The 20,745-nt window shown below is 33.0% G+C and overlaps 3 protein-coding genes across 4 annotated transcripts; 2 read left to right on the top strand and 1 right to left on the bottom strand.

Annotated features, from left to right (window-relative positions):
- The first annotated feature begins 7,279 nt into the window (after positions 1 to 7,279).
- On the top strand, positions 7,280 to 11,252 carry LOC129915117 (uncharacterized). The gene is made up of 3 exons (XM_055994581.1): positions 7,280 to 10,093; positions 10,250 to 10,989; positions 11,216 to 11,252. The coding sequence occupies exons 1-3, from the start codon at positions 7,280 to 7,282 to the stop codon at positions 11,250 to 11,252; spliced, it is 3,591 nt and encodes a 1,196-aa protein (XP_055850556.1).
- Positions 11,253 to 11,437: 185 nt separating this feature from the next.
- LOC129915115 (uncharacterized) lies at positions 11,438 to 12,511 on the top strand. The gene has a single exon (XM_055994579.1). The coding sequence runs from the start codon at positions 11,438 to 11,440 to the stop codon at positions 12,509 to 12,511; it is 1,074 nt and encodes a 357-aa protein (XP_055850554.1).
- Positions 12,512 to 15,030: 2,519 nt separating this feature from the next.
- On the bottom strand, positions 15,031 to 18,692 carry LOC129914788 (uncharacterized). 2 transcript variants are annotated; one of them, XM_055994181.1, is made up of 4 exons: positions 18,316 to 18,692; positions 18,102 to 18,239; positions 17,887 to 18,048; positions 15,031 to 15,524 (listed from the first exon to the last, which is right to left on the bottom strand). In XM_055994181.1, the coding sequence occupies exons 1-4, from the start codon at positions 18,617 to 18,619 to the stop codon at positions 15,142 to 15,144; spliced, it is 987 nt and encodes a 328-aa protein (XP_055850156.1). In that variant the 5' UTR covers positions 18,620 to 18,692; the 3' UTR covers positions 15,031 to 15,141. The 2 variants fall into 2 exon arrangements, with proteins under 2 accessions (XP_055850156.1, XP_055850158.1); XM_055994183.1 differs by having other exon boundaries at positions 15,036 to 15,524; positions 17,887 to 18,033; positions 18,316 to 18,685.
- Positions 18,693 to 20,745: the final 2,053 nt, after the last annotated feature.

Here is a 20,745-nt window from a genome sequence, read left to right as displayed (position 1 = left end):
TTTATTTCTAAAGTAGGTTAATCGTTGGAATTGTTCGAAAACCAACATTTTCAATTTTTTTTTTGTTTTTACTTTTCTCATAAAAAAGTGGTAAAATTTTTTTGTGATAAAATGATAATTATTTTTAAATAAAAATTTTACCACAACAAGTTTCAACGACCCATTCTTAAAACCTTTAACCTTTTTCCAACCCCCCTTCTTTTTGCGGCTCCAAAATACTTGAAGAGTTTTAAGAGACCTGGTCCATCAGCCAGAAGCTTACTCTTCGAGCATCTTGGAAATGCAACCCCAACAGGTTTACGAGCACAAATTGGTGTAAATGGTGGTTCACACCTATCCAAAATCAATAATCGGACGGATGGTCCTATAAATAACCATACAAGTAAATTGGAAGCATGTGTGTGAGAGAAGACCCACACAGGATCAAAAGATATGAAGTATTTACCCATGTCCAACTAAGGTGTGAATTATATCTCACCCAACGTAATTTTAGTATGGCCGAGTGCCCACCATAACGTGTCTAAACATAAAAGGAAAATCACTTTGTAGATGAATTTCTTTTCCCCTTATATCTGCGCGAAGGTCCACGGGTTTAAAGTAATTTTATTCTAACAAAATCCATCGGATTCTATCTCACCATTTTAGAAGGAAAATGGTGATGATTCCGTTCGACGAAAATATTCTTCCTTCAAATTATTAGTTTGGGCCGGTTTGGGCTGGGGACTTTGCGCGTTCTTATAAAATAGTTTTTCGCTAACTTTTTACATTGGAATTGACGGAAAAGGGTTGAATGCGTCCACTGAGCTATTGGTGATCATGTTCACCAACGCACGGGATCGCATGCGATGGCTGTTTCCAACTCGGCGCAAATCTCAGCCAATAGGCGAGAAGTTGCTGAATGTCAGAAAGAGAACACCACCATGCAAAAAGATCTGAGTAGGATGGCTATATGCCGTAACCTCGTGGATGAGCTTCACCCGCCATTTTTATGGCACTTTTTAAAAGACCACCAAAGGATTGAGAACATAAAAAAAAAAGAGCTAGTGAAAAATTACTTTTGCGATTTTCTTTAAAGTTCGAGTTTTGTGGAAAATTAAATTTTATTTAAGGAAGAAGTTTTCTAGAAGGAGATCGAAGTACAGGAGCTGAAGATAGAAAAGCTAAGTATAATTTTGGGTTTTTCTGTGTAATTCTTTTGTTCGAAATTGTTCCATAAAAAGTGAGTTTATTTGTGGCCCAATTGAAGGGTAAAATTTTGATACCGATAGGCCTTCGCTACCGTTTTAATTTTCCCGATATTGCGGGACCCGTGACCGTTTTTCTTAACCGTTTGACTTTCGGAAATTATACCTAAGTGATTTTCCTTTGTGTCCTGCGACACAAAGAATTGTTCTTTTATTATTTTTGGATTTGCTTTACATTTACTTTCACCTCTATCAATTCAATTATTGGCCACGGCCATTTTAATCAAAAACTATATTGTCAATTTTGTTTTCGAAAAAAATTCTAAGTTTTAGACCAGGTTATCCAAGGTTTCTTAGATTTAAAGAATTCAAACTAAATACTCTATCTTTTATTTAATTTTATTTGAAGACATTATTTTCAGTACACGGTTTGGTAAACTACCATAAAAGTTTCCTGGCGCCCACTCCCCTTCTTATAGTTACGACCCTGAACTTGTTTTTTATATCTAATTTGATTTTAATATACTTTTTATTAAGTACCTATAAAAAGTAGTATATTTGATAAAAAAAATCTCCAACTAAAACAAACGAACCCACCCCAAAACTGAACTACGGGTTGTAAATCTTTTATTGTAGACTTTTCATTTTTTTTTCTTTACCAATCTTGACTGTCAGTTCTGAAGCACACCGGATTGTGCACATCGTGTTTTGTGTTTTTTTTTTTATTTAATTCGTTTTGTTTATTTTGTGGGATTCGAAAAATCCTATTGCGTTTTGCAACTAGTAAGTTGCCATCCTAACCTTAAAGTAATCTACCTAAATTCGCGTGAAAAAGATTTATAACAAAGATTCTTTTTGTTTCAAACTTCTACGATTTTTTTAGACTACAATATCAGTCTTAGAAACAAAAACCATACTTTTGACTTTGACTATCAATATCTCAACAACGGATCACTCCACAGAAAATTTAAGAATACATTTGTAAATTTCATTTAATTCTCTACAAAATAAAGTTTGCTGTGTTAAAAAAAATATTTTCGTACATTTGATATCAATTTATAAAAGCTATCAAAATAGGCTTTTTTGCGGTTTTTTTTAGAAAATGTGCTGCAATTTCATAACTATGGGTGATAAGATTAAACTGAGGCTTAATTATTGAAGCTTAATAGACCTTAAATTAATCTGCAAAGTTTCAGACTTATTCATCAAACAGTTTTTGAGGGTTTGAACTTTTGAGATAATTTAAAACACCACATTTTTGCAGCTATAACTGACTTACTTCTAATCACTTTTTTATGAGCAAAATCAAAATTCTTTTGAGTTTATTTGAACATTTTATTATTTTTTGAAAATTTTGGATTTTTCTTTTGGACGTTGTCCTGAATTTAAAGCTTCAGTTTATTATGATGATATTTCTTTCTTTTTTCTTTTTTATAATTTTTTATTATTTTAAGAACCTAGACATTTTCTTTCTTTCTTCTTTAAAATGAAACAAAACTTTTTTGAAAGTGATTACTCATTATCATCATAAGTACATATAATGATATAATAAATAATGGTTATATGTACATTAGAGTGTCCGCAAGAAATCGATTTTCGAAATTTGGTCGGGGGAACCCCATAAAATGTTCCGCCTTTGCAGATTTTTAGATAGCCAAAATTTAAGCTCGATTGGATAAGTCTAAATGGTGCCGACACTCGCTCAAAGTATCAAAAATCTCTGTTTTTTCACTGTTTTTCGAAGAAAATTAGCTCTAGCTCCCAAACAGATGGGGTTATTTTCACTTTTTATATATTAAATGAAAGGTAGTGTTATTACACATAATTCAGATTCAAAATTTGTTTAGTTTTACAAAAAAAAAAAATATTGTCATCAATTTAAATTTTCAGTACCTACCTCAAAAAGAGCTGAAGTGCAAACTCGATTTAAAATGAAACTTTTTTTACTGTTTTATTTAAAAAAAAAATCGAAACATTTAACAGATTTCTAAAAAACAAAATGCTTAACATCGTGTTAAATTTCTTATACATAATTATTGAAGTAAATACTAAAAAATTTAATCAAGTGACTTACTTAAAGTAGTTTTGGAAGCATCAGGATATAATTTTCGGCACTCACTGACTACCTGAAGTACATATTGTTTTTGTTCCTCATCTTTAGTTAAAAGATTATTAAAATCGGTTATTAACTTGACTCCTCTTTCTGCCATGTCATTTACGACTTTAAGTGTTTTCACTTTCTTAAAGCCTTCTTTAAAATGGGGGTTTTCGGGCCAAAGATTTGGAGGTTCGTTGAGAAAACTTGTGTCTATTTTCAATCGGCCGAAAAAGTTCAATGTTTCTTTGTTCACAATATTTTTTAACCCTGCTGTGACAAATTGTTCAATTTCATGTGGATGTAGCTTTGGATTTACTATTCTGTTGGTTTCTGTTTCTCTGTTTTTTAAAATTATGTTGGCCATTTCTGATTTTTCGCCATCTGGTAAAGTTGGGTCAAAGAACGCCAGACCTACCAGCTCTGAACTCAAATACCATAAATGGTTTGAGAATTTCGCAAGAGCCTTCTCTGAAATGTTTTTGTCTATCTTGCGGTATTCAATGAAATCACGCAAAAGATCAAGATCTTGTTTAGGAGCCAGATAAGCTCTTGGGGCATTAAACCAAGCCTTGCAGTAAATTTTTACGATGAAAACGCAGATATCACCGAGAGCGTTACGTTCCTCGTTACTCATTTTAAACTGGCTTCGAAACATGAATATTTTTAAGCTATAAATAGCTTTGGCCATCCACCTAGCATGATGAGTGGCTCCTGGTGTTCTGAATCCAACTACGCTTCCATCTCATTTTCCTGCTACCCGATGGCCCAGAGGTTGCCTGAGATAGAGAAACATCCATTCTATCCCAATCCGCAGAATTCTGGCTATATACTTCTTCTTGAGCTTCCTCCTCCGTCCCCTGTGTTTCCGCGTCATCTTCAGTATCTTTTAAAATCAGTCAACATTAGCAAAGATCTAATTAAAATGATAATAATACTAAAGCTTACCATTATCAAATCTGAATTCTTCAATTCTGCGTTTTTTTTCAGTAATGGTCAAGGCATCTCGATGTGCTATATCAAAGAGATCGTCCATTTTCAACGCAAATTCTTTTATTTTATTTTTGGTGCTTTCAAGCGTTTTGTTTTTATTTCGTTGGTGATTTCTCCACTCATTGTAAAGTTTTTCTAATTTAACAATGGCATCTTTTTCATATTTTGTTTGAATTCTGGCTTTTTCCCAAAAAATAAGTACCTCTCGAATGACAAGTCTTGCAGATTCCTTTAAATTTAATTTTACAATTCGCAAATTAAAAAATAGTGTTGACAAAACTTGACGATTTGAGGGTAATTTACACCCTGTAATTTGATGAGACGGATAGCCTACAAGAAAAAATTTTTCTCGGGTGTTTGCTGCCAATGCCATATCAACGAACACAAAATATATCTGGAAAACACTAACAATTCTTAAAACTTCTTTTAATCTTAAAACAAAAACGCAACAGAATTAATACTCACATTTTATTTTAAGTTAATTTATTTTATATACAAAGGAAAATTAGCAAAAAGCGAGAGTTTATCTTAATAAAATTATTGAACTACCAACGAAACGACTCTATGGGAGTTGCGGTCACTCTAATGTACATATTATCTCTTTTATTTTTTGTTTCACAAACACTCAACAACAAAAATAAGAAGTGCATAATATGAATCCATGTATTTTACCGTCCAATTTGCAAAAAATTTAATTCCAAATTTGGATTTTTAGATAATCGACTTTTGTCAAGGTTTTCGATCAGAATACAGTGGGACGAACCACAGCAATATTAGTATGCCATCCCAAATATATGTAGGATATGCCTACTCAATACCCCTAATCCGTACTCTATCATATTCATACCAGTATCATACCATCCAGTTAACGCCAATATCATACCATCCTGTTAATCCTTGGTGCCGTTAACAAAACATTCGATACTTACTAAACTACGATCAGCGAGTAATAGCTTACGAGAGAGAAAAAACAGAACGATCACGCCCACGCAACGGCTACGACATTGCAACGCATCGACCCAGTCAAATTACATATTTGTGCTTTGCTTAGTTATACTTACATTTCTATTTGAATTTTATCTACCTAAATCTAAATTAACTTAAATTTGTAACTTAATTTTGTTATTATTAAATAAAACTTTAAATCAGTTTTTACTGAATAAATCAGTGTTTTGTCGGCGCACCCCTCCCACATGTATTTAGGTTATAACTGCATCAAAATTATTTGCATTGACCAATTATTGCAAAAGTTATAGAGCGCCAAACATTGTCAATTTTGCTTTTTTTTTCGTACTGAAAAATCAGGTTGTAATTTCTGTTACTCCCAAAATTTTTTGTGCGGTAAAAAATTATTTTAATAATGGATAATAACACTCAACAAGGTATTTAAACTAATATTTAATAACAAACAAATAATGTTTGTTTTTGTTGCATTTTTGTTATTCGTGATTTTCCAACTGTGGATAGAACAAAAATTTTGTTTGACTTTAAGTAAGATTTGTACTAAGGTGTACTAAAAGGCTCTCTGGGGTTTTTATGGTTTTATACTCAGTAAAGTGTCCTCTAAATGAATCAAGAAAAAAATCTTGCGGCAATTTTGCGCCAAGTACTTAAAATAGCGTTTTTCAAGTTCAAACCTGCTGCCCTGTATCAAAAATGGCCAAATTTTAGAAACTTGGCTGGATAGTGCGAGATCAAGCAAATTTGATAACATGTGTTTGAAAATTCATCAACTTTTGGCTTACAGGAGTCAACAGAAGCTCAAATAAAGGAAATTACTAAATTTTATTGCCTCAAGGTAAAGCAGAAGTGGGAGCAGTCTTCTAGAAGACTCCATTGGTTCATAAGCGCTTACGAATAACCTCTGAATTCTTATCTGAATATAACTAAAGCTATTAAGCTATAGTTGTATACATCAGTAGTATACATCAGTTTAAAACAACAAAATTCTCATTAAACCAATATTATTTACAGGTCTATAAAAAGGCATATCCTAAAAAAAAGTTCGCTTCTCAACTCTTTTAATTAAATAAAAATGAATTTCCTTGCTAAAACGTTTCCATTTAAAGGCTTTTCATTTTTAATTCATATATTTTGGTGTAAATAGACGTCTTAATGCAACTTTGCGTAGTTTCAGTCACTTAAACACAAGATATTAGAAATGCCGATTTTTCCATACCATCGTCCCACTGTGCGTGTGTCGTCGCCGATCATACTTACTCTACCTATTTAATTTAGTATTTTTTTGAATAAATTTGAAGTCATTTTAATTATCTTTTCTTGTATTTATTTGACGGAAAATTAATCATGTATGTAGTTATGTTTTGATTTAGTTATTAATTGTTATCACTTTTTGAAGACAACCAGCTGATTCGGAAATTCCAAATAATCAACGGTTCTTCTAAATTCGTTCGGGGTTAAAGATGAGATAACCTGTACAATGTATATGTAGATGTTTATATAAATTGTTTAAATTTAATCTTTTTGTTTCAACTTATGTTGACAAAAGCAATAAGTTGATTTATTTAAAGACTGTTGAAAATTAAACGAAGTATTATTTACCCTATCCTTTCAAACATTAAGCAATCTATATAGAATTTAGTTCATACCAATTTGTTGCATACTAATATTAACTTACATTTATATTCTTACATTTCTTTACTTATTTAATTCTTGCTTTTCTAATAATCTAAACTGTTAGATCTTAAAGTCAAATAAAAGTCAGTTGTCACGAGATTTTAGATCCGCAAAGATCGGTTGTTTTATTCATCTAGGTAATTTCAGTTTAATATTCTCCCACGGGGTTATTTTTGACATGGTGCCGAAACCCGGGAACGACAGAACCTAGTTTGAAAAGTAATTGACGTGATAACTCTTTTTTTTTGATACAGTATAAAGTAAAGTAAAGTAAATAATGGAGTTACAAGCGCGCGCCGGTTATCGTAGTCAAATTACTAAAATAGTAAATGAAGCTACGGAGTATTTAAAGACGTCGAAAATTAGAGACATGGAGGACTTGTCTGCATTAGACACCATTGAAGAAGACCTCGCATCGTTTCTACAGCGTCTCACTACTGCCAATGAGAATCTGCGCGCAATCAACAATGATGTTCAGGCTAAAAATAAAGAAGACTCTAAACCAGAGAAAATAGCCGAGTATGAAGACTCTGCTGTGGGAATGATGGCGAGGTTACAAGTTCGGCTAGCAAAAGTACAAGCCCAGATTAATCCCTATCAAAACGATGTCAATGCGCGTCGTCAACCTATAGCACCTAAAGCTCACGGCACGAAACTTCCCAAATTAGAGCTGAAAAAGTTTTCAGGAGATCATCAAGAATGGATTCGTTTCTGGGAAAATTTTCGCACGACTGTGCATGAGAATGAGTCATTGAGTGGTGCTGAAAAATTTAACTATTTGCAGTCTGTTTTAACTGGAAATGCAGCAAAGACTATATCTGGTTTCACCCCCACAGACACTTGCTATGATGGAGCGATTTCTCTGTTGCAAGAGGAGTATGGAGATACAGAAAAATTAACAGACAAGTTGATGCAACAGCTCATGGCACTTCCAGCTGTTTATAACAAAACGGATGCAACGGGGTTAAGAAATTTGTACAACACAGTAATAGCTTGCAGTCGATCTCTAACAGCATTAGGTGTTCCCTCATCTCACTATTATATAATGCTTAAAACGATACTTTTAAAATGCATGCCAAGTGAACTCCGAATTGATTACCACCGAATACATAAAGACAGCGTGATAAAGAAGGAAGACACCAATGATTCAGCCTCTGATTCCGGATCTACTCTTTCTTTCGATGGAGACAAACAGGTAAAAAACATTTTGCGTTTCCTTAAACAAGAAGTCGAGTCGATAGAGAGAGCAGGAGTTAGCAAGTCTTCAACACGAGCGAGCACACATCACACCCATGCGCAACCATCCACAGCTGCTGGCCTTTTCACCTCCACGCAACCCAATCTAAATTGTTTCTTTTGCAAATCCACAGAGCATTCAACGAAAGAGTGCAACAGTTCGCAAACAATTGCTGGTAAAAAGAATATGCTGAAAGAAGATGGCAGGTGTTTTCGATGCACGTTGAAGGGACACACAGCAAGATTTTGTAAAGCGAGAGGTCTGTATTGCAAAAAGTGTAAACACAAGCATCCTTCTTCGTTGTGCAACTTTGATAAAACATCATCTGTCAGTGAAGTGCAATCAAAATCGAAAGAAAATATAAAATCTGTCGCAGTGCTTAATCCCTCAATAAATTTGTCTGTGCCAGATATTTCAAAACGAAATAATACATCCCATGTTTTTCTACAAACTGCGCGATCCCTTTTAGCATCAAATAATTCTTGCTCGGTGACAAACAATTTATTTGTTCGAATTATCATCGATGGTGGAAGCCAGCGAACGTATATAAGAGAAGCAGTTGTAAACAAACTCAATTTGCCGATAGAGGGTTTTGTTAATTTATCCATAATTCCATTTGGTCAAGATAAAATTTCCTCTTCTCAAGAAATGAAAATAGTTAAAATTATTTTGAAAAGTCAATTTAGCGAAAAGTCTGTAGAAGTTGCTGCTGTTGTTGTTCCAGAGATCTGCTTAGACGTGTTGGTTGCTCCGGAGAGCAATAGTTTTCGGCTAGACGGCTTCTGTTTGGCTGACTCAAATTCATGTGGACTTAAACAAGAAGATGGATTAAGTGTTCTAGTTGGAGCGGATTATTATTGGCAGGTGGTAACTGGCAAATATAATCGAATAACAAGCCATTTGACAGCGGTAGACACAATATTTGGGTGGACGCTTCAGGGTCCCTGCGACACAGGTGATGTTATCGTTAATGAAAGTGTTTCCACTCTTTTCAGCTCAACATCATATGACGAAATGTGGAAGTTAGAGACTTTAGGCATACGAAGCGATGAGATGGAGATGAGTGATTTCACTAAAGAACTCCAAACAAAATGTATTAGAAAGACCGATACAAGGTACGAAGCGCTCCTACCCTGGAAAACCGTAACTGGACAGATGGGAAACAACAAAGAAATGGCTGCGTCAAGGCTGCATTCCCTTTTAAGAAGACTTCAGAGGGAACCATCTAAACTTTGCGAATATGATACCGCAATGCGGCAGTTTATTGGAGCAGGATACGCAGAGATAGTTGTTTCAAGTGACAAAAATATGAAGAACCTGTATTATATGCCACACTGCGCAGTATATCGCCCTGAAAAGACATCTACCAAGATCCGAATTGTATTCGATGCCTCATCTCATTTACCAGGTAAATTATCTTTAAATGAATGTTTATGGACAGGCTCGAATCTACTTCCAGACATGCTCCAAATTCTGTTGAATTTCCGGATCGGTGAAATTGGGATAGTGGCTGATATTGAGAAAGCGTTCCTGCAAGTGATGTTAGCTGAAAATGAAAGAAACAGTCACCGTTTTATTTGGTTTTCTCAAAACGAAGATTTAACTACCGACTTTTCAACGGAGGCAGAGTACCGCATGACTCGTGTCACTTTTGGTGTTTCTTCGAGTCCGTTTTTGCTGTCTGCCACAATTGCTCTTCACATCTCTGCACAATCGAAAGAATTTCCTGAAACGTGCGACATACTGAGTAAGTCTTTCTATATGGACGATCTGGTTTCTAGCGTAAATAGTCAAGGTGATGCAGAGAAATTTTGCAAAGAGGCAAGCGAAGTTTTCAAGCGAGCCTATATGAATCTTAGGAAATGGCGTTGCAATAATTCTGATGTCCAAAATTCTCTCGAGTTGACTGACGGCTTAGTTCACTCTGTTTTGGGTGTTTTGTGGAACGTACACAGCGACGAATTGATGATAAATTTCAATTTAGATTTTTTGAAATTGATGGTAGTACCTACAAAGCGCAATTTATTGAAGGTTATAGCGCGAGTGTTCGATCCCTTAGGATTCTTAAACCCAATTATAATAAAGCTTAAAATCTTATTTCAGACTTTATGGCGAGATAAGGTTAATTGGGACGAGCTATTAGACACAGAATCCAGCAAAAATTATATCACATGCTTGAAAGACTTAGAACTGGTTCCCGAAATTTCAATGCCTAGGTGGCTTGGAATTAAAGCTGAGTTGACGTCGATTGAAATGCACATATTTGCGGATGCGAGCCAGAAAGCTTTTGGTGCTGTTGCATTTTTGAGAATCCAAAATGCAAACTTGGAAATTGATGTGAGATTCGTGTGTGCCAAGGCTCGAGTTGCGCCACTTAAAGAAAAGAAAACAGATGATTTAACCTTGCCAAAATTAGAACTTACAGCTGCGTTGGTTGCTGCCAGGCTTGGTTCTTATTTCAAGAAATCAAATATACCATTTAAACGACTTTTTTTGTGGACAGACTCTCAGATCACACTCCATTGGATACAAGGAGATGCTCGCAAATGGAAACCATACGTATTTAGCCGCGTTAAGGAAATACAAGACCTCACAGATTTGAACGACTGGCGTCATTGTTCTGGGAAAGAAAACCCCGCAGATTTGTTAACGAGAGGGATATCTGCAGATAAATTTTCTTCTTCGCCGCTGTGGAAGGAAGGTCCATCTTGGTTGAAGGAAGATCAAAGCTACTGGCCTATAGGAAATGTTGCTGCTGCTGAAGATGCTGTTGTTATGTTGCTGCCGGTTTTTCGAAAGGAAGAAGTTGCTGTTTCTTCAAAATATTCGGAACCGCTGTTGCTGTATAAAACGATAAGTGACTGGAAGAAGCTACTCAGAATTACAGCGTACATAGCTCGAGGTGTTAATGCGTTGCTCATCAAGTGGTGGCCTAAATGGTCTCTCAAAAGGGGCAGACAAATGCATTCATCAAGGTTTCTACAAGCAACTGAAATGAAGAAAGCAGAAACATATTGGATAAGTTATTTTCAATTTACTTATTTTTCTAATGAAGTTTTATCTTTACAGGAGGGAAAAAGTATTTCTCGATCGTCTACCCTCCTGACGCTTAATCCATTTGTCGACGACCAAGGTTTGCTTCGTGTGGGAAGTAGACTTACGCAACTAGACGAGCCGCTAGATGTTATCAGTCCAGTTATTCTTCCAAGGCGTAGTTATTTGAGCAAATTAATAGCTACTTATTTTCACGAATATTCATTGCATGGTGGAGTGAATACTGTGCTGGCCCGGATGCGGGAAAAGTTTTGGTTACCAGGTGGACGACAGTCAATCAAAAAAGTCATCGCATCGTGCCGCATTTGTTGGAGGCTTAGGGGAAAGGCTGCATCCCAACCTTTTGCCCCTTTACCAAGAGATCGAATCCAAGCATCAAGACCTTTTGAAACTGTTGGTGTGGACTTCGCCGGGCCTCTTTACACACAATCCGATGACACGCAAAGCAAGGTTTATATTATGATATTTACGTGTGCAGTTGTCCGCGCAGTACATTTGGAGCTGGTCCTAAACTTGACAACGGAATGTTGTCTCCTAGCAATGCGGCGGTTTATATCAAGAAGGGGCCCTCCAAAAACGATCTACTCAGATAATGCGAAAACATTCAAGAAAGCGGCAACGGACATAAAGTTATTGGCAGAAGTTTTCAACAGCGAGATCTTCCATGGATTTCTTAGTAATCGTGGAGTTAACTGGAAATTCAGCGTGGAAAGAGCACCTTGGTGGGGTGGCTTCTGGGAGAGGTTGGTCAAAAGTGTGAAAGATATCCTCAAAGTCACAATTTGGAAGGCCAAAATTACTAACGAAGAGCTTTACACTCTTTTAACTGAAGCTGAGCGAATCATTAATTCGAGACCCCTAACCTACATCAGCGATGACCCAATTGACTTGGCACCTTTGACACCCGAAAGTTTTCTTATCACTTGCTCCGAAGTAATTGATAATGAGAGCACTGGCCAAGCGATTGCTTCTGACCTTCGAAGTAAATGGAAATCACGATTGCAGTACACATCTTTTTTATGGAAGAGATGGAAAGCAGAGTATTTGAAGCTTTTGCGTTCTGCACATCACTCAACACAAACTTTTTCTAAAGAAATCCAGCTTGGTGACGTTGTGCTGGTATATGATGCTAGTACTCCCCGTATTCACTGGAAACTGGCAATAGTCGAGACATGTTACCCCGGAAGAGACAATAAAATCCGAGCATGTGAAGTGCGTTTTGCTGACGGCAGGAGATTTAGACGTGCAGTTCAACTTTTATATCCACTGGAGATCCGCCAGCTGGCCCGCTCGGAGGATGTTGAAAATTAAACGAAGTATTATTTACCCTATCCTTTCAAACATTAAGCAATCTATATAGAATTTAGTTCATACCAATTTGTTGCATACTAATATTAACTTACATTTATATTCTTACATTTCTTTACTTATTTAATTCTTGCTTTTCTAATAATCTAAACTGTTAGATCTTAAAGTCAAATAAAAGTCAGTTGTCACGAGATTTTAGATCCGCAAAGATCGGTTGTTTTATTCATCTAGGTAATTTCAGTTTAATATTCTCCCACGGGGTTATTTTTGACGAGTAATAGCTTACGAGAGAGAAAAAACAGAACGATCACGCCCACGCAACGGCTACGACATTGCAACGCATCGACCCAGTCAAATTACATATTTGTGCTTTGCTTAGTTATACTTACATTTCTATTTGAATTTTATCTACCTAAATCTAAATTAACTTAAATTTGTAACTTAATTTTGTTATTATTAAATAAAACTTTAAATCAGTTTTTACTGAATAAATCAGTGTTTTGTCGGCGCACCCCTCCCACATGTATTTAGGTTATAACTGCATCAAAATTATTTGCATTGACCAATTATTGCAAAAGTTATAGAGCGCCAAACATTGTCAATTTTGCTTTTTTTTTCGTACTGAAAAATCAGGTTGTAATTTCTGTTACTCCCAAAATTTTTTGTGCGGTAAAAAATTATTTTAATAATGGATAATAACACTCAACAAGGTATTTAAACTAATATTTAATAACAAACAAATAATGTTTGTTTTTGTTGCATTTTTGTTATTCGTGATTTTCCAACTGTGGATAGAACAAAAATTTTGTTTGACTTTAAGTAAGATTTGTACTAAGGTGTACTAAAAGGCTCTCTGGGGTTTTTATGGTTTTATACTCAGTAAAGTGTCCTCTAAATGAATCAAGAAAAAAATCTTGCGGCAATTTTGCGCCAAGTACTTAAAATAGCGTTTTTCAAGTTCAAACCTGCTGCCCTGTATCAAAAATGGCCAAATTTTAGAAACTTGGCTGGATAGTGCGAGATCAAGCAAATTTGATAACATGTGTTTGAAAATTCATCAACTTTTGGCTTACAGGAGTCAACAGAAGCTCAAATAAAGGAAATTACTAAATTTTATTGCCTCAAGGTAAAGCAGATGTGGGAGCAGTCTTCTAGAAGACTCCATTGGTTCATAAGCGCTTACGAATAACGGCTGAATTCTTATCTGAATATAACTAAAGCTATTAAGCTATAGTTGTATACATCAGTAGTATACATCAGTTTAAAACAACAAAATTCTCATTAAACCAATATTATTTACAGGTCTATAAAAAGGCATATCCTAAAAAAAAAGTTCGCTTCTCAACTCTTTTAATTAAATAAAAATGAATTTCCTTGCTAAAACGTTTCCATTTAAAGGCTTTTCATTTTTAATTCATATATTTTGGTGTAAATAGACGTCTTAATGCAACTTTGCGTAGTTTCAGTCACTTAAACACAAGATATTAGAAATGCCGATTTTTCCATACCATCGTCCCACTGTGCGTGTGTCGTCGCCGATCATACTTACTCTACCTATTTAATTTAGTATTTTTTTGAATAAATTTGAAGTCATTTTAATTATCTTTTCTTGTATTTATTTGACGGAAAATTAATCATGTATGTAGTTATGTTTTGATTTAGTTATTAATTGTTATCACTTTTTGAAGACAACCAGCTGATTCGGAAATTCCAAATAATCAACGGTTCTTCTAAATTCGTTCGGGGTTAAAGATGCGATAACCTGTAAAATGTATATGTAGATGTTTATATAAATTGTTTGAACTTAATCTTTTTGTTTCAACTTATGTTGACAAAAGCAATAAGTTGATTCATTTAAAGACAGGGTCTCACTCATGAAAACATTACCTGTACCAGGGTTCGGACTTTACTTCGATCGAAGTAGATCTACTTCGATTTTGGGAAAAAAATAAAATCTACTTCCCTACTTCTCTTTTTCAGGATCTACTTCTATTTCTTGATTGAAAAATATTTTTCAAATAATAAATTTAGAGAAAGGGATTTACCTTCAATTTAAAATCTGTTCGAGGCATTAAAGCTCAACTTAAATCTCAAAAGATGAATGGAGGTAAATTATTCTTCGAATTCAAGATATAAATAAAGTTTATCAAAGTAATTTTGACTGATTTTGATGAATTCCTGATCAAAAATTTGTTAGATTTTGTTGAATTAACCGTTTTACCCCAAAGCACTGTTACAACCACTAGATGAGAAGGGTTTTTTTTTGGAAAAGATCATAATAAAACAAGTAAAGAAAAATAATTTGTTGATAATTAATTTTTGTAGAATAAATTTTTGTAAATAAATGTTCTGAAAGTTTAATTTTGAAATCTACTTCCGACATTTTGGATCTACTTCACTTTTTTTTCAAATTTGCTTCGAAATTTTGAAACTGAAGTCCGAACCCTGACCTGTACACTTTATACTAAAAATCATAAATAACTTTTTTTTCATTTTAAGGAATATTATGAAATCCATAATAATTTATTTAATAAATTCACGAAGAATTGATCACAAAAAAATTATTAAGGATAGAAAATATCAAAATATCTACCATTCAATTCACAATATATGACCATGAATACGAAGATTCTTCATTGTCCAATCCGTATATCTATTTTCGGCATCGGTTTTTCTGTTGTGGTTGTTGTTGTTGTAGGGTTCTTGATTTGTTGCATTAGCTCAATAACTCCTAGTTGAAACTTAACCACTTGATTGTCATCAAAATTGTCCAATGTTGGAACTAAGCCACTACAAAATGAAATATGTCTATTAGAGGGTCGAAATCCAGACACAAAATATTCCATCAACTCTTTCATATCTTTGGCCGATAACTTTGAAGCCAATAATTGTTCTTCATTGTTTTTTTCTGCGAGGTTTGCAATTGATTTTAGTTGTTCAGAGAATTTCTGTTGGTTAATAAAAGTTTCGACAGTTTTAATTCCATTCTCAGACTTCTTTTGGCTTTCTATGTTGGCTGAAATAGAAGATACACGTATTAAATATAAGGAATTTATTCATGGAATAATAAAATGTATACAATATTTGTTAAAGCAATTACAAAAACCACCGATCTACTTCAAACTTGGTGTGTATCAGTGTTTGGGTCCTGTACAGGAATTAATTTGTTCGGACCAAAAAAAAACGGTACCTGTCATACATTAATTTTGGAAAAGTTTATTTTTTTTTATAAACGGCTCCTACGATTTTTATTAAAAAAATGAATTATGTATTAGTTTTAAAATAAAGTCTATCTTTTAATGAAACATTTTTTTTTTTTTTTTTCAAAAATTCTTATTCATGGTACCTCCCATAGAACCGTTTTTTTAAATTCCAAACTATCTTCAAAATTACTTGTTCAATTGTAATGAATTTTTGTATGCAAAAACATTTATACTGTCTTAACATAAATCAAGAACAAAAATTTAAAAAAAAATTATTTTTGAATTTAAAAAAAAAATTGTAATTTTTTTTTTTTGAAAAATCAAATTTTCGAAAACGTAATATTGATTTTTTTTTAAATTTTGGTTTTACGTGTTGATTAAAAGTTTCTACAAAATGACATAGGTATCAAATTTATCTTTAAAATATTAAAAAACAAATTATTTTATAAAAAATTAATTTTTTTAAAAACGGCTCTAACGATTTTGAAATTTTTTTTCTAAAAATGCATCTTTGTAAAAGAATTTAAACTGCATACTCTTTGTGAAGCTCAATTTCATTTATAGAGTTGTTTTTTTACATTTGAAGAACGAATTTTAAGTTTTTTAAGTTTTTTTTTTATTTACCAAATTGGCTTACAAAAAGTTTTTAGTTCTAAGTAGTACAGGTAAAATAGGCATTTAAAAAAAAAACTGTTACACTCATGAAACTTGGCAAAAAATTTGCTTTTGGGATAAGAACCAACTACAAAAAAAAATCTTTTAAAAAAAGTTGGGTGGAAGGGTGTTTTTTTCGCGGACAAGAGAGAGGGGGTGAAGGTCAAAAATATACTAAAACAAATTGTTTGTCGAATATCATCATATGACACATGTTTTCAAGGTATTTTTTGATGTTGAATCTAATGACATAAAAATAAAGTCAATACAATTGCTCTAAGAAAAGTTATTGCCGACTAAAAACAAAGGTGGTTGTTTTTTGACTTCAACAAGTAAAATATAACCGAAATCCATTTGAAAAACATGCTACACTGGCAAAATTCGGGATGAAGGTTTAGCAGAAATTAAGAATAAATAATGGAGAAGAAGTAAGAAATTATCTTGAGTGATAGGGTGTTTTTTTTTTAAGAAATGATGAAATTCGGAAATATGACCACAAAAACTGGGAAAAAATTGTTACACAAATGAAAATTGGTAAAAATATTTCATTTATAACAATAACCAAGAATCTTAGTAGTCTATACAAATATTTTATATTAAAGGGTTTTTTTTTTTTTGGAAATAGGGAAAACTAGCGATAAGTTCCATAGAAATTACGAATAAATTAAATCTATAAATTTTTTTCATGTGAAAGGGTGTTTTTTTTTTTAGGTGTAGAGAAAATATGACTATATTTGAAAAAGTGTGTAATACTAGAGTAATATTAGCGGTACCCTATTGAAATTCAGCAATTATGTCCCTTTTAAGATAAGAAACAAGAATCTAAAGTGTCTATAAAAATATCATGGTTAAAAGGGTGTTTTTTTGAGTGAAAACAAAAATGATGGGTAACCCTAATGAAATTTGGAGAAAACATTGAATTTGGGATAGAAAGCAAGAATAAAGACTTTTCATACAAAAAATTTAGGTGAAAGGGTGTTTTTTACGAAAAGACAGTAAAATCTGTAATTTGTCCCAAAAACCAAATGATTCGTGTAAAACGTCTAAGAACTTAAGTATAAACGTTAAAATGTTCATCAAAACCAATAATAAAATGAATCAATAACAATAGCTGTGTTTTCACGAGGATCACGAGGAAAATAAAATACAGCTAATATAAAAAAACACAGATGAAATACAGTTTTTAAATATTTATTATTTTATCCAATGCATTTCGAACTTTAAATTGAAAGTTCATTTTCAGCTCGAGTTTAATAAAACAAATTTCAAAATTCATCTGTGTTTTTATATTGCTATCGATTTTTCGCGGTCAATAAGAAATAATATTCTATTCTTTAATAAATTATAACGTCCACAAATTTACGTTCTTTTTACTTTCGGTGATTAAATATCGATTATATTTTTATACAAATAGAAAAAGTTCAAAAAAAGTTTTTAATTCAATTGAATTAATTTTTCATTAAGAAATTATTTTTTTTAATAAATTCACTCAACTAGTTTTTTTTTATTCAAATTACTCACAATTTTCATCGAATTGACAGTTGTAGAACCACTTAGCTGGCGTTATAGGAGAACCAAAGCTAAAAAACTTGATATCCATAGGATTTTTATCCAAATATTTCATAAGAGGTTCTGCATAGCCAGGTATATTTACAATTACTTCTCCAGCTGAAAATAAAATCACTAGATAGTTATAAGTTCAAATAATTTTACTGAAATCAACCACTTTTACATACCATTCGTTTGAATTACTTCAACTGGTATTGGATCAAAATTCGATAACACGTCGATGAGGGACGGCCCTCTTGTGAGTAATACCGCATCAGATCCTCTCCTTAAATTAGTCCAAATTACCGAGTTTTTAGTACCAAGAGCTGTAAAGTTATATGAAAAGTTGAATTTGCTTTTGAAATGTAGCCAATATACGAAAAGAAAACTTCAATAAGTTACCGATTTCATATCTACGTTCACAAAATGGATCATTGCAACTGGGTCTAACAACTTCTGAAAGCAATATGATGAAGGCGTTGCTATTCATTACGTAGAATTTCAAATGCAATCGTTCGTTGTCTTTATTCAAACTTTTTTTCATAGAACTTACATTGAAGAAATGTCTGAAATTATTATGTGTAGCATCTGAATAGTACACTTCGCATGTTTCCAATTCAGACAAGCTTATGTTTAATTTACTTGCACAACAAATCTGACAGAGAATAGCAATAATTATTGCTAAGAAATTATATTTAATGTTCATCTTTGTTAATCGCGACACGGACTTGACTAAAATGCGACTGATCTTGAATGGCTATTTTCGAATTGGACTAACATTGTTTTTTTGCAAGACCTTCCTACAGATATGAAATTTGATTTCATGTTCTATTGATAAGTAAAATATTGTGTAGACCAAGTTGCGATATAAATAAACATAGTGTCAACCAAATTGATTATGATGTTTTCAATGATAGTCGTCTTAGCCTTGCAATTAAAATTTTCATAATCGTATGTGTTGCTATTGTTCACTGAAATAGGTATTCAATTTTTTCATTCAGTACAGTATATAATGCAGAATTATAACCAGGGTCGGGTTTCAAGGTGTCAGGGCCCCGCGACCCCTTACAGATAAAATTAACATTTATTTCGGTATAGTTTTTATAATAATTTACAAGAATCGAGAAAAACTAGCGTAACATGAGGTGAATTTGTGACTCAAACGTAAAATTTGTTTTCAATGTCTAATTGTGCTAGAATGTTTTTGAAATCATGCTTTGTAATTTTTTCTCTACCTATAGGTACCTATTGTTTGTATGGGCCTTTAATATGTTCTGTCAATAAAACGCATATTTTGAGAGAAAAATTTTTTTGGGAACAGAATTTAAAAGAATTCTCAGAAAGAAACTGTCACTTTTTATTTGTAAACAAATCATTTCAGTTTTTCGTTTAATTATCCTCATTCACTTAACCCGTTACAAGGTATCAATAATACCTAATAAAAAAAAAAAAACTCATGTCTTCAAAACAGTAAGTTTTAGATAGATAAAAAAACTGTTCCACAAACTTTTAGCTCAGCTAATTTTATTAAAAATTGCCTTTTAAGCTTTCTTGTATCACTTTTACTTCCTCTACAGTACCGTCCCTTTTGGTTGGAGTCAAAAACTTTCCGTGCCAGAGCATTGTTGTCCATGTGCTCCAAATAACCTAGTCATCTCATGCACTGCACTTTTACTCTCCTGGCTACGTTGTGTTACACAACCGTAGAGTTCACTTCTTCTTCTCCAATCCAATTAAATTATTTTTTTTATCATACTGCGGTTGTGGTGCGGCGGAATGTAAATGTTTGATCATGGTGTGACGCACAGTGGGGCAGAATAGGTCGATTTGTGATATTAATTACATCTACTAATAATAAGACATTTTTGTCACTTTATTTGGTTTTGTAACTAAAGTTAACAGTCTTCTTGAATTTTATGAACTTTTTTCCATTAGAATTTTTATTTTTCTCCAGGGCCCTATTTCATAAAACTACAAGTAAATTATCAGCAAATTTCTGTTTCATAAAGACTAATAACTACAAGTATTGTAGACTAGTAGCTACAAGTAAAATTTACAAGTGCGGCGAATATTTCTGTTTCATAAAAGTATCTGAAAATTTTTTATTTGCGATAGACTTGTAACTACAAGCGATTTTTCTACAAGAGAAGAAAGACTTGTAAAAAAAAGTATGGTGTCTAACGTTGGGTCTTTTGGGCTTTGAATGTATTTCATACAAATAATGTTATATCACTTAAATAGAACTAAAATGATAAAGCAATATAATCAAGAGTTCACAGCAAATTTTTGGGTGTCATTGATAGAAAGAAATGTACTAGTTTTGTTGTTCCTTAATGAAGGGCTAATGTACTTTATTTGGTAGTTAAAGTTCAATAACAATTCAGTCTTTTTATTTGTTGTGATACCAAAAGTAGTTGGCACTACAATTAATATTTTTTTTCTAATTGTCAAAAAGACTTGACTTTGAAATCTTTATGTATTTATCTTTCTGCAATATTCACTCAAAATAGAAGCTTTCGATTGTAGGTATTTGCGGTTTAAAGGATTAAAATTAAACAACTTGAACTTAACTTTTTAAAAGGTAAAGTAAGAAGGATTCATCGTTTTTATTGAATTTCAATAAATTTAAAATACTGCACTTGGATTCCAATATTCTCCCACTAAAGAGTCTGCAACGCTTGCAGATCTCATGCATACAATTCAAAGATCCTTCCAAAAATACCAATAATTTTACAAAAATTATAGTGGCCTCTTAGTTTATTTTAATGTTTCGTAATTTCTAATATCCTTTCTTTTTATTTTTCTTATATTCCCTCTAAAACGCATACATCC

This window comes from Episyrphus balteatus, chromosome 3 (assembly GCF_945859705.1).
Source record: "Episyrphus balteatus chromosome 3, idEpiBalt1.1, whole genome shotgun sequence".
Classification (NCBI taxonomy): Eukaryota; Metazoa; Arthropoda; class Insecta; order Diptera; family Syrphidae; genus Episyrphus; species Episyrphus balteatus.
Note: the sequence above shows the minus strand (reverse complement) of the source record. Positions and strands in the feature narration are given on the sequence as shown.